The sequence below is a fragment of the Protopterus annectens genome, chromosome 10.part0 (genome assembly GCF_019279795.1).
Source record: "Protopterus annectens isolate FY-2018-M chromosome 10.part0, PAN1.0, whole genome shotgun sequence".
NCBI lineage: Eukaryota > Metazoa > Chordata > Ceratodontiformes > Protopteridae > Protopterus > Protopterus annectens.
The window spans coordinates 1,250,205,068-1,250,220,452 of NC_056744.1; the positions used below are offsets into that span (position 1 = coordinate 1,250,205,068).

The 15,385-nt window shown below is 33.3% G+C and overlaps 1 protein-coding gene across 2 annotated transcripts in view; it reads right to left on the bottom strand.

Moving 5' to 3' along the window:
- Nucleotides 1-1,351: 1,351 nt before the first annotated feature.
- LOC122813573 (zinc-binding protein A33-like) overlaps nt 1,352-15,385 on the bottom strand; it is a 115,391-nt gene continuing 101,357 nt past the window's right edge. For both annotated transcript variants that reach the window (XM_044085970.1, XM_044085969.1), the window contains exon 6: nt 1,352-2,277. In XM_044085970.1, the coding sequence (XP_043941905.1) occupies nt 1,736-2,277 (542 nt within the window). In that variant the 3' untranslated portion in view covers nt 1,352-1,735. The remainder of the gene's footprint in view (nt 2,278-15,385) is intronic.

Sequence of the window (15,385 nt, forward strand, 5' to 3'; positions counted from 1 at the left end):
ACCCTCTATTGAATGACCTCCAACATTATATCAAGTGTCTTATTAAAAAAATATGGAGTAACTGGAAATGGTGCCAACTGAGAAATAACAGGCAGAATCTCCTGTTGAACCCCACAAAGAAAAGTCCCAATATGTGTAAATAATGCTCCCCTGAAGAGAAAGATGCATGACTTTATGAAGAGTTACAATCCAGAAGTTGTAGTACCCGATATACTTGCTGAAATTGCTAAGATACTGGATCAGATAGTACTCCTCCATCTTATCTGGAATGTTGTAGAAGCAGGAGCAGAACGCCTTCTCAAAGAAAAGGGAAGAATTAGTATTGTATATGGTTAAGCCTACAGACTGCAGTGCCCACAAAAGTTATGCCTTCAGGGACTTCTTTGATAGAATCACAAGGACCCAGTTATCTATGCATAGGAACACCAAGAGTCCCACTTCCTGCAATGATTCTTCCTCCACAACCAAAACCCTGGTGAAGGCTCTGAGCAATGAGAAAACCTTAAAAGGCAACATATTAGAAGAAAGTGATGGCCACTCAAGGAAGAAAAAAAACAGGCAATTTTCATGTGAGAGCCCCAGACATTGATGTGCCAGAAATGCTCCATGATTTCCAGTGAGACTATTAATGTCCACATGCAGGAGCAACAGCATAATCCCTTGTATGGTTAACATCTGTACTGGACTACGTGGAAGTCACAGAGGTCCACAAAATTCAGATTCCCCGATGTTTATTCCTTTGCCTACACTTATTGTAGGCTAATTGGATGGCACAGTGGTGCAGTGGTAGTGTTGTTGCCTCACAGCAAGAGGCTCCTCAGTTTGATTCTCGGCTGGAGTGCCTTCTGTGCACAGTCTGCATATCCTCCCTGCATTTGTGTGGGTCTGCTCTGGGTGCTCCAGTTTCCTCCCACGTTACAAAGACATGCGTCTGGAGTGTTTCTCCCTGGGCCACCACTGAAAATTGGCTTGGTTCCAAGTTGAACTTTCCCAGTTAATAAATGTTAAATAAAATAAAATAAATAAATAAATAATCACTTCTGTTATAAGTGATTCAAATGTACCAGCAGACTCCCGGTCTGTATTGCAGTCTACACTAATATTTCAGATCAGCGAGGCTCTTTCAACAGAAGCACAAGTAGGATTCATGTTTGCAAGGGTGTTTCTAGAGGGACCTCTGCTAGTGGTACAGGAGCAGATATTTATGTAGAATTCAAGTCTATGTTACAACCAAAAGGAGGCAATACCGTGGTCCTCTACTGTTTGGAATACTTAGAGAAAGGAGACAATGTTGTGGAGGTTCCAGTCAAGTAAACCAAAGTATGCAAATGCAGATAAATTATAGCCATGGTCTGCTTTCGTATTCTTTATTTTCAGGATAATTTCAAACAGAGAATAAAGTCAGAAAACTAAAGCCATTACACACTGTTCACACTCTGATAGCAGTACCAATATTTATATCAAAGCAAACAGCTTTAATGTTCAAAAGTCTACTTTCAAGACCTAGCCTAAGCCAGAAGTGCTATAACACTCTAGGCACAGCCTCACAAAAGGACATTCAACAAGAAGAATCCTTAATTTATATACACCATCAGCACTGCTATAGTCATACATAAATCTATTAAACATTTTCTAATATGTTCATACTGTATGCAAAAACACAAATATACTCTTCAAGCAGCAGATAAAAATCATTGCAGCCTTCATGTCAGTGTACTGATGTTTCCTGTAAAGATTACAATTTCAGATGAAACAGCTTTAGGCATTCTGCATTTTTACCAACACTACTCTGAGGGTTAAAGTAAGGATAGAGTCTCTCAATGAAGGTGTGTGTGAAAGTGTAAAGGTGAGACATGTTGTCAGCATTATAAAATGACAACTGTCTCCCATCGTAGTCCAAGTACATACCAATCCTCAGAAGTTTCACATTCAGACCGAGACTCTTGGGTGACACATTGCAAACATAATAGTCATTCCCATTCCTCAGACACAGCACCCAGTATCCATTGTCAGGACTTGGTCTGATGCTCCTCTTCCTGTTGATGGACTCGCTGACAACTCCCACAATCCACCGAGTCTTGTTCTCCACTCCAACCTCCCAGTAATGTCTGCCTGACGTAAATCCCTCGGACCCAAGCACACTGAAACTGCACTTAAACCTTTCAGGGTTGTCAGCATGCTGTTGCCACTTGTTACAATGTCTCACACTGACCAGGTCCTCAGACAGAACAAGCTCGGGGTGTGCTGTTTTAGTGTCCAGTGAAAGATTAGAAAGACCTTTGAAGAGAAAATTGTTTACATTAATAGGTCAATACATTGTTTAAATGTTATGCTTAAAATAAGATTGTAATAAACATCCTACCTTCTCTGTATACAGTTAGCATATCATGGTTACAAATCACAAGGAAAACATTTACAGTACTTGGCCACTAATGAGAGCTCTGCTTGTTATACTGTTTAGAAATAATAACATTCCAACTAAATTGCATGGACAAAGTGAACATGACTTTTGAATGGAAAGACATTAAGGAATATCTTCAAATTAGATAGTCAAGAGTTTTAGACCACTTCTATTTATAGTAGATACTGAAGCATAATGGACAAGTGAAACCCAAAGGATACAGAGTTAAATGGTGGTAAATAACTTGTTGATGTACACAGAAATAAATATGATCTTCCAGTGACCATTTTCCACTATATTAAAATGTTCTTATCTTGGTGATGATGTGCTGGCACACAGAGTTTATTATGTTAGTCAACTAAATCACCATCATCTTCATAATCATCAATCCAGATGCCAAATATATATGGGGTTAGGGTGTTGTGTCAACTGTTGTCATTTCTTTCAATTCAGACCATCTCAGGACTTCTCTCAAATAATTCATCCATTTCTTTGCTGGACACCCATGTTTCCTCTTGCTTTTTTCCTGTCTGTCCCAAATCATCTTCTATGGATTGTCTCCTGCTAGATGTGCCTGAACCTCTGTAATATGTTCTCTTTAATCTTCTGTGCAAATTGAGCTACTGGCCTTCTGGTCTCATGTCCTCATTTTCTCTGTCCCTTGGTGTGCATCCAATCACCTATCTCAGGCACTTCATCCCCTCCAGCTTCCTCACCATGGCTACTTTCACTGCCCAGGTGTCTGTACCATACAGCAATACTGGTCACATCACTGTTTTGTACACCTTACTTTTCATATTCTTGGGAATTCATCTGTCACACACTATCCCTGACACACCGTGCCAGTTGGCTGCAGCTCTTGGTTCTGTTGTGTTTTAATAAAAGAAGCAATAACAGTTCGGTGTATTTGAATATTTTCTGGTCCTGTACCTAACTGGCAGAGTGGTTGCTGGTTTCAGCTGGTTGTTTCTCTGCTGTGCTGACTTTGTGTGTTTTTGGCTCCAGCTTTTCTAAGTCTAGCTTTGACCTCCTCATTCAGGCTTCCCTTCTCCTCACCCACCAATCTCGGATACCTGAGGTTGTTATCCTGTTCCCCTATTTTTCTCTTTTATCTCAATTTTCAGCTTCTTCTGATTCCCCCATTTGCTGCCATGACAACAGTCTTAGCTGTACTCAGTTTTATCCAGTGTGAGTTTAGTTTTGCATTCCATTTCCCTATCATTTGCTGAAGTTCTCGTACAGAATCTGCTCATCATACCACATTGTCTACATACAGCAGCTTTGTTGATCTGTCCCCTCTGACCTATTTGCTAATGTAGTCCATCTCCAGTATGAACAACAGTGGGCTTAAAGCTATACCCTGATGCACACCAACTCCCACTGTGAACTACTCCGAGTATGAATACTGCTCATACTTGTACCACTGAATCCTTGTACATAGCCTGCACTACTTCTACCAAGGTTTCCAAGACTTTGAACCAATAACTTTCCTAGGACCTTATACGCTTTCTCCAAGTTTAGATATCCCCAGTCAGACTCTTTCCTCTTCTTCTCATCTTTGTGCAGTGTGACATGAGTTTGAAACCCCTTTACTGTCCAGAATTGTGAATGTCCTCATTGTTTTTGCACAATGGCACTGGAGTGCTTATTCTTAAGTCACCTAGAATATGCTATTCTCTTTCCAGACTGCTATGAGTAACTTCTAGAGCCATTTCTCCCCTAACTCACACAACATACTGATCATGATTGCTGTGACCTCGTCTGAGCCTGCTGCTTTTCCCGACTATTTTCCTTAGGACTGTTCTTACTTCTTGGGTGGGATCTTCTTCCTCTCTCATCATATGTTATGTCTTGGGCAGTACAACTTTTGTGGGATTTTCTTCATTCAGAAGCTGCTGGAATTACTTCCTCCATCTGCCTTTATAGGCTCATAGGTGAATACTAGGCTAAGTGCCCTGAAGGGTCATTTTAAGCCTAGCAAATATCCCAAGGTCAGAACCAAGCAATGCATCTTGCGTCTATGAGGTGAAGACCTCAACCATTATACCAAACCATTTTTTGATGTCCCAGTGACTGGTGAACATGTTCTGGCATCCCTTATGATGGGCATCTGATAACTTTTTTATCTGTCTTCGTACCATCTACTGAATCACTTACCAGAAGCTGTTTGAGTGCCTCAGATGCCTTGATCATTACTGTGAATGCTCTCTTGGACTGTTAGCCAACCAGTATTTCTTCTTAGTCTGGTCTGTCTTTTTTCTATCTCCCACTTTTTTCCTACACCTCTTCTTTATTTTGATAATTTCCTGGACTTCTGCTTTTCACCAGTAGCTTTCCTTAAATACCTTGTGAAGATAGGTGAAGGCTGCCAGCCTAGCTGCCAGCTTAGCCAGATAGAATTCTGTCATTTGTAAATATTAATATAAAAGCCAGAGGCTTGTTCTCTTAAATGGGAAAAAAATGGGGTTAAATGTGAAACTGTAAAAATGTAACAGTGCACTCTGCTGTAACAAAGCTGATAAGTCAATTCTTTGATGTCAAAACTCTGAGCCGAGATGTCTAGATAAAGGCAGTCTGCCTATTGTTTTGAGGCCAGAGTGAGTGGCTAGAATTTGCATGTATAATTTCTTTTATTATTCGGTCTTCCTGACCAGCTGCAAGATCAAGGGCTATTAACCTCTGAGAGTCTGTTAGCCTGGGAACCAGAAAGAAATGATGTAATCTGAAATGAATCAGGGGGTACTGTGTTATCAATTTAAGGACAGAAAGAATCAGAGCATTTGTCTTGAGAACATCCAACTCACCACTGTGCCTGTGTCCATATTTAAGTAAGATTTTAGAACTGTGTTTTCTCTTAGATATAGTTAGGAAATAGGAAGATTAGACTGTTTGTTTTTCTGTGATGTCAGAACTTTTCTACTGGGGGGTGGAGCCTGAATGGCTAACTGGTAGCAGCATTTTTAGAGCTCCACAAAACTAGTTTAAATAACAGGAAAATAATTAATTTCATCAAACAAAAATATCCAACTATTATTGATAAACTTATGAACTAACAGTGTACTAATTTTGAAAGCTTTTTGTCAATGTTTTCCTGTCAAATTAATCTGGATACTACTATAGCCACTTGGAAATGAGTAACTCAAAGAACTCACACTCTGAAACAGCCTTGAAGAAGGAAATCCAATTGATGTCTTCTATACTGCAGGAGCTGTCATTGAAAATGGATAATTTTAAGGACAACCTTGAAAATCTAAAAGAGAACTGCCAAAAACAAACAGATGTCTTTAAAGAATTATTACAGCAGCAACAAACAAAAATAATGGACATTGAAACATCTCTCTCCGATATAGATGTAAGGTTGAAGGAAGAAGAGAACCAAAGTGAATTTCTCTTGCAACAAAATAACTGGTTAATCAACAAGATAGATGATTTAGAAAACAGAGAAAGGCGCACAAATATTAGAATATTTGATCTTCCAGAGAAAGCTGAGGGTGAGGATATTATTATTTTTAAATTCCTGGTTGCCGGAATTCTTAGACCTAAAAGAAGGACTATCAAATGGCATAGAAAGGGCTCATCGAGCCATAGGAAAACCTGTATCATCATCTCCTAATACTTCTCCTAGATCAATTGTAATAAAGTTTTTATCATTCCTTGATAAAGAACTTATACTAAAGTCAGCATGGAGGAAAAGTCCTTTAAAGTATAAACAACACCAAATAAGATTCGATAATGACTATTCAACTAGAGTTCTAGGTTTAAGAAAGAAAGCATGGCCATTTATAAAATTCCTGAAACAAAACAAAATCAAAGCTCAACTTGTATACCCTGCAAAAATAAAGATTCTTTACTCAAATGAAATGAGAACCTTTGACAACATAGATGAGGCATCTTCTTTTATCAAGAACAATAATATAATTACAATTCCAGAAGAAATGGATTGGTCAACATCTAACTCACTGAAAAGATCCCAAGAAAAAAATTCCTTGACTGATGTAAAGAAGAAGAAACAAAGAACTGAAATAAAAAATGCAACAAGTTTAAATACTCTCAAAGATTCTACTAAAAAGTGAAATATATACTAAAGGAAACTGAAACCAAAATGTATGTACATTTACTTTTTTAGTTGTCTCAATATGCATAGTATTGTTTATAATTCTTCTGTTTTTCATTTTTAATACAGTGATGCTTCAACTCTACTTACTACAGGATGAGGCTGCTTGTGTCAAGTGGTTAGCACAACGACACTCATCAAATTTAAATGTGTAATATTGTAGGGATTGTTTCTTTCAAGAAGCTCATTTTAATTACTTAATAGATTGTCTTGATGGGATAGAATTGAGAACGGGAGGTGGGGAGAGGAAGGAGAAGAGCAGTGAATTATCTGGGTGTCTCCATTAAGAAATACTGACATGCAGCTCATATAGATGGTTTGTAACCATCAGGTTTCATGTGGCTACAAGATATTAAGCAATAAGCAGTAGGTATCAGTAAAAAAATATAAATATAGTAGATATATAACCGATCGGTGTTGAACACTTCATTGTTACAGTTTAAAAGCATCATCTCTCTTTTTTTTTCTTTACACAAACTGTCTGACGAGGATATGAATAAATAACGGCTGTTTACAAGAAGCCGCAAGCTCATTTCAACAGTCAAACACACTTACGAACACATGAATAGCGTCCCTGTAATCATTCAACACCACAGTAGCACTAATAGCTTGCACTCACACTCTACAAGGATACGATGATGTAAAAGAGAGAGAGAAAGAGGACAGAATAGAGTATAGTCTTACTGGGGAGAGAGTAAGAAAAAGGAAAAAAATAGTATGAACACATTCAGCTTTATCGGACTACAACAACTATAAAATTCAATGTGAAAAAAGCCCATTATACTAGTACATGAACTAAATCACTAAATTAGAAATATAAATAAGAAGAGTTACTTTTACAGAGTGGTGAGTGGCAGGGATTCAGTGTATAAACTGTTAGTCAAGATGAGTTTTCACGTCAATACAGCTGTACACTTCTTGTTAGTCTTAAAGTGACAAACACCCTCTTGTTACAACAAAATCGCCAAGTTCGCTAACGGCCACAGGTCCTCCACCCACCACTGTTCCTCTCTTCAAAAACTTAATTGGCTTGAACTTCCACATCAGCTCAACTTCATTCAGCTAACCCTAGCCCATAAGTTCATTAATAACCCCTCTCTTTGTCCCTCCCTGTCTTCTGCTTTTACGTTGCACCTACCTGACAGAGTCCTAAGGTCTAACAATCAAAACCTATTAGAAGTTCATAAACCAACTCGTCCCCCAGGCAAAAACCTACTATCCTTTAACCTAGCTCATCTTTGGAACTCACTCCCACCATCCATTCGTACCAGCTGTAATCATTACATGTTCAAAAAATCTCTTCACACACATCTTAAGTCCCTATGGGAATGCTCTTGTTCCCACCCATCATAAAATAAGGTAGTCTTCATCTCCCATTCATTCACATATTACTCAACTATGCCTACATAACCAATTACTTCCTACAAAATAACTACGCTATATAACAAAGCAATTCTACCTCCTTAAGCCCTAATGCACCCCACATTTATTCTACTTTACTTCTATAAGATTGCATAGTTGAAAGTACCACAAATGTGAATTCAATGACTGTATTCTCTTTTAAAATTGTATAAGTATCTTAGTAATCTATTGTATGTACCTAGTCTGTTTGTTTTCTTCTTTCTCTATTGTATGTACCTAGTCTGTATGTCTATTTTTTGGAGCTTTTCTCCCCAGGACTCCATTGAAAACGGGTTATTTTTGGCCCAATGGACTATCCTGGTAAACCAACTGCAAATAAATAAATAAATAAATAAATAAATAATATAGTCCTGATAACACGCTGATTATTAATGTTCCAAACATTCAGAAAATGGTCAGGAAAATGTTTCGAATTTTATGTACAGAATTTATTTTATCTTCCAAAAGCTTCTGATTTCAAAGCTATATTTGCACCTTCTTGACTGTAGCTGTTGTACTGCTTATAAAAAACCCTGTGACAGATTTTAACATTGTTTTAATTAAAAATATTCACATGCATGTGTGTGTGTGTGTGTGTGTGTGTGTGTGTGTGTGTGTGTGTGTGTCTTTGTTAAAAAAAATAGTACAGGACAGATGACTGACCATTAACAGATTTTTTTTTTTTTTTTTTTTTTTAGTGTATGAGGTATTTGCTATTTCCAAATAAATCATAATTCTGTAAGATGCCAACCCTTCTAGCATGTGCTTGCATGAAATAGTTGGTTGACTAGCACAATGTATAATTAGATGTTAAAGACCAAATGCATTCCAGTTCTAACTGTTGTTTACTGGACAAGGATATCCTGTAATGTAATAGGCAGCAGTGTGTCATACATATCAGTTAATGCCTGCTAGCCAATTAGTTTCTGTAATGCATTTACATTTTTTGGCACAAGTATTTAAAATATATACATCAAAGTTCTATAGTGTGTACTGGGCTGTTCTACCACTTTTTTATCTCATTATGACTTTCAGTACACCTAGCATAGCACATTCAAAGGATATATGGTTAATCAGTTGAGTGGATTTAAACTTCAAATTTCAGCAATTAATCTGTAAAATGCAGTGACATGATATTTTACAACTGACAACAGATACAATTTTTATTGTCCACAGCACTGACATAGAAAAGTAGGCTACATTATGTACAGTTAGTGACAGGCATAACAGCAGTCTGCTGCCAATCATAAACATGCTGAAAATCTCTCTTAGATTGATGTTTAACTCTTTAATAGATTGTATTTCAAAAGGAGAATTGACTTGTATATTGTAAAGCTCTTGGATAGACTCAGTATTTAGTTGGAATAAATATGAAGTACTTTATAATAAAAGTAATGATAAGACAAGGCTAAACAGTAGGAAGGATAAGTCTACTCAAGTTCAGGAAAACACTGTATACTAACCCTGTAAGAATCAGGAAAACACTGTATACTAACCCTGTAAGAATTAGAGAAACATAGTCAAGTGATATATTCTACAAATCTCAAACATGGAAATATGAGTCTGTATGTGTCAATCTACAAATATGTGTATAAGCACAGAGATGAGCACAAAATAGTGACAAACACAAATATGTTTATCATCTACAAGGCTAGATTTGACAATGTGCACATGTGCAAATACAGACATATCATTTTAACGGATTCTAGTTATGATTATATCTTTTATTTGGAAACTTCTACTTTTTGTCATGCATAGAAACTCATTTATTGCACCATAGCTAAGATGCACAACAAAAGAAATACTACAATGTGCTTCAGTGGGTATTCTGAGTCTGATATTTTTTAATCAGTAAGCCTATCCTAAATAAAAATATAGTTGGTTTAATAGTTTTTGTTGACAGAAAGTTAAAACTGTTGCATTTGAATGAATAAACGAGATGGGTCTTATATAAAAAGTTTATAAAATATTTCTTTAACCTATAGTAAAATCTATGTATTAAACTTATGGATTATATGAAACGACAAAAGAATACTAAAAATTGTAAGACTCTAATATGCATTATAAACTAGGGTTTGAAGTATATAACCAAATAGTCAAAGAAACATTGGATATAATAAGTAATTTATGAGTATTAAATTATCTTGAACAATAACTAGTTTGCAGAGCTTACCATATGTTCGCGCTAACAAAAATTATATATATATATATATATATATATATATATATATATATATATATATATATATATTTTTTTTTTTTAGTAAAAAACAATATCACAACTGTGTATGTAATACAATTTCTTGATTCATGGGAAATTTACAAGCATATACCATTCAATGATTTTTTTTTTTAATTTAAATCAATGTATTTATATAAAATAGATTTCATTACAATCAATATGTATTTGGAAAAGATTTTATCTAACATCTACTATTAGATGATTAATTACTATGTTAATAGTTCTGTCATGTACATATATAGAAAATCTATAATCACATCAGATTCAGAAATGATTCAATAGTTGATATCAGTCAGTCACAATGAATGGTTCAATGAAAATAGTATATAATAAAATACATGTTTATGTCTTTGCAAATTGTTCCTATACATAAGGGAGAGAGAGAGGGGAAAAGAAGAGGACATTAGAGCAATTGGATGTCGGGTTTAACTTATTTGAGATGAATATACTTAGCCATATGATTGATATGTTATTAAATGTTCATAACAAGGAATGTATTTATATATATGTATATAGCCTACAATTACTTATGTGTTTCATTATGTATATAATATGTAGAACCATAAATATCATTCAACATATATTAGTTTATAATTTCAAAGGTCTCTAAGAATACAAGAATGGAGCATGAGAAAATCTGTCTACCAAACATGAGGGTTAGTCTGGTAGCTATTTTGTTTATGACTATCAGATTAAGAATGTATATCATTCCATGTGTGATGGGGGGGTTGAATGAAAAGATTATATTAATCAAAATAATTTTACTTAAATCATTTTACACTTTTTATTATGGCCTGAAATGAACATCAATATAAAAGTATTACAAAAGAGATTGAGTCTATTTATGATACATGAAATAAGGAGAATTACAATACTATAAAATGTACTAGAATATTAATATAAATATTAGCAAGCATGAAACTCAACAACAAACATGGACTCTCACTGACCATAAATGGTTAAATAATCCAAAGAAAAGATCAAACCTACTAAAATATTTAAAATTAAACAAAGTGCAAGTAATATTTCTTCAAGAGACTCACTTTAAAGATGATGAAAAGCATTTATGGAATCCAAATGAGTATACAACAATAGTGCAATCGTCATATAAAACCAAAACTAGAGGAGTTAGGATACTATGGAGAAAAAACATCATTAATCCCCAAATTCTTTATAGCTATGAAGATAAAGAGGGGCTTATAACACTTGTTATAATAAAATTCAATAATAGAATCTGGACATTAGTAAATCTTGATTGGTTCCCAGTAATAGGAAAAAGTACGACAAAGAAACATCTAGACTTTATTAGTAAAACATATAAAGGTAGCTTGATATTAGGTGGTGACTTTAATTGCATTCTAGATAATTCAGAGACCGCCAACAAAAAGAATTTACATACAACTCCTATAGCAAAGCTACTCAAAAAATGGATTGAAAAATCACAATTTAATAGATACATTCAAATTTAGAGAAAGTAACTCACTGTTATTTTCTCACCAAGATCATGATTTACAACCCAAACAAGAATAGATAAAATTTTTGTTGCACAAGACCTTGATGCGAAGATAAATAATTTTACAATCATACCATGTTCATTATCAGATCATAGAGCAATCCTTATTAATATTCGAACAAATTTAAAAAAATTAATACAAATGACAAGAATTCCAGCATATATTATGAAACTAAAAGAATTTAAACCTTGGCTACTCACAGAGTTGAGATTCTTTCTAGACACTAATCTCACTAATGAAATCAGCATAGTTATGGTATGGGGCATTCTAAAAGCCTATATTTATGGTAAAATTATCACATGGTACAAAAACAAACTAAAAGAATGGGAATCAGAATTACTCAACATACAAAATCAAAAATAAATAATAATTTAACAAATGCACTGACTAATAAGAAAATTAATGATCTGCATGAAAAGTTTAATGAAATTCTAACACATAAAACTAATCTAGCACTAGAAAGATTAAAATTAAACTCGTATGCCGTTTCTCCTAAACATATGCATAACTTGGCGATGAGTTAAAGTACAATCTAAAAGAAATAACATTACTACTATTATACATGAAGGGAGAAAGAACAAGAAAGTGTCAGATATAACTGATATATTAGATGCATTAAAATACCATTTTACAGAACATTATAAGATGAAGGAACTCAAACAAAAAAACTTTAATTTAGATTTGAAACCCAAATTGATTAAAACAATCCCAGAAAATTTAAAATTAGAACTTCAAAAGCAAATTACTCAAATAAATTTCGAAGAAAATCAAAGAAAGCAAAAATAATAATAAAGCTCCAGGAATGGATGGTATTATAGCTGAAATATACAAAATCTTTCCATCATCTATAATCTCAGTCGTCCAAAAAATCTTAATAGAAATACAAACACACAACACCATTCCACCATCTTGGAGATACTCATTAATTACTCCTATAATAAAAAAATAATTAAAGATGCATCAAAATGCAGCTGCTATAGACCAGTTTCATTACTAAACAATGATTGTAAAATCTTTATGGCTATTCTAGTCTGTAGAATCAAAAAATCTATGATAAAAATTATAAATGAAGATCAAACAGGGTTTATACATAATAGGCACACCTATGATAATATACAAAGAATACTAACTATTGACTATTTAAATAGAGAAAAACAAGAAGCCTTAATAGTTGCATTGGATATAGAGAAAGCTTTTGACTCCTTAAACTGGGATTTCTTGTTTAAAATATTAAAGTATTATGAGTTTCCTAGCTCCGTTATTTCATTAATAAAGAACATATATAAAAACAATTTAGCATATGTAAAATTAGGACCTTTCACCTCTGAATCAATAATATTGACAAAAGGCACAAAACAAGGTTGTCCCATGTCCCCCATATTATTTGCATTAGCCATTGAAATATTTGCCATCTCAATACAAAACAATCCCAAAATAGAGAGTATAAGTTTATATAATCAATATAATTCAAAAATAATGTTATTTGCAGATGATATACTTTTTATCACATCTACTTCTAAAAATTCATTAAAAGAATTAGATATACAAGTTGATAAATTTTATTCGATTTCAGGATTACATTTTAACAAAATGAAATCAAATTTTATGATATTGAATAAAAAAAATATTTTCAAATAAATGATAACCATGTAATTGGTAAACAATCTCTCACTTTAAACTATTTAGGTATAACACTAAGTACAACACTAGAAAAATTTTTAAATATAAATTACGGGGAAATCGGACACAATAAAGTCAAATATAATAAAATGGAACAAAATATATATAACATTTGAAGATAGATTGTAAGTAATAAAAATTATATTACTTCCAGAAATTCTATATATAGCACAAGCGATTCCAGTAATTCCAAATATTTTTAAAAGAAATAAATACATTATTATTAAGCTTTCTTTGGCATCCTAACAAAAACAGAATAGCTTATACACACCACATTAGACCATGGAAACTAGGTGAAATCAATTTCCCAGATATTGAAACTTATATTAGAGCCTCCATTTTTAAAATAATTATAAATTGGATAGGTCTGTGCAATTCTAACTGGAAATCTCTCCACACTGTTATTTATTCAAATGAAAATACCATTATAAAGAATTTAATGATAGACAATCATATTAATAAACCATGGCATATCTTATGCACTAGCCTTCAATATAATCTAACAAAACCTACTAATCTAAAATACTTAAATGATATGTATAATTCATTTAGAAAATTTTGTAACTTCTAATACAGATATAAAGTTATGGCTAGAACTTTTATATCCTTTCAATGTAACTAGATATTTTCCAAACAAAATGCATACGACGGTTTTCATTACTTGGGAAAAGAAACTATTAATTTGCTGGCAACAATGCATTAATGAACATAAGGTTTTGGATAGTCAACTTATAATAAAAACTTATAATCTCTCTACATTAGACTGGGTATTATTACAAAGTATATTACAATACTCACAAGATCTATGCAGAATAATTAACAATTCTTCTTTTAGAGATAAACCTACACTTATAACTCATTTATATAAAAGAGTATATAATAATCAAAACTGGGAAAATTTGACATCAAAATTATATAAAATTGTACTAAATTATAAAGTTAAAATCAATCAAAAATTTTGGAATCATATAACAAAAGGTCATTCAATAAATTTATCCCTGGAAAACAAAACCAAAATACTAAATTCTGTTAAATTGACATCCAACATACAATTTTGGAGAATTTACACATGGAAATTTTTGCACAGATTTTTTTACTTCAGATAGATTATATAAATGTAATACTTCTAATAAATGTAATACTTCTAATAATGTTATATGTTGGAGATGCTTGCAGAGTTGTAAAGCAGATTAGATACATGTATTTCATGACTGTATTAAAGTTAAAAAATTTTGGGAAGATGTCAGCAATTTCATACAAGCCATATTCTCAGATACATTTATAGTAAGTAAATCTCTAATTTTGTTGAATGTTAATGAGAATTTAGAATGAAATAATAGCAATCTCTACCCACTATGGAACATTCTAGCAAATGCTAGAAAATGTATTACGAGAAAATGGAAATCAAATCTGGAACCATCATTCAAAGAATTTCTGCTAATATTGAAGGAAACTGCATTACTGGAAACCAGAGTAAAAGAACTAAGAATAGCACCAAGATGATGGAACAAGAATCCATGGGAAAAAATACTATCACTTATTGAGACACTAAACTGAATTTAAACTCTTAATGAGAGTGAAAGAAAAAGGAACAAATGATCTCTCATTAATATGATGTTACTCTGACTAGACTGATCAATATAATAATTTAATTTCATGCCAACTGTAAATATTGTATATAGCTAATCATACGGTTTTACTTCTCAGAAAATGTATTAAGATTATTATACAATGGAATTATTTATTAATAATAAACATTTGGAGTAAAAAAAAAAAAACTTTTCTACTGTATTATTTAAGTATTTCTCTGTGATCTCTGAATTCTTGACTTGCACTGTGTAGTAAGAAGTATTGTCTTGTGTTTTTATTATTTATTATTAAATATTTTAAACCTTTCAACTGTGGCTGTTTTGTGTAGAGATAGTTTAAGCTGTAAGAGTACATTGCATGTATATAGTGATACTGCACAAAGTCACTTGAAGTAAGTCTTGACTGTTCAGTCGCACTTACCATTTGGATAATAATATTGCACA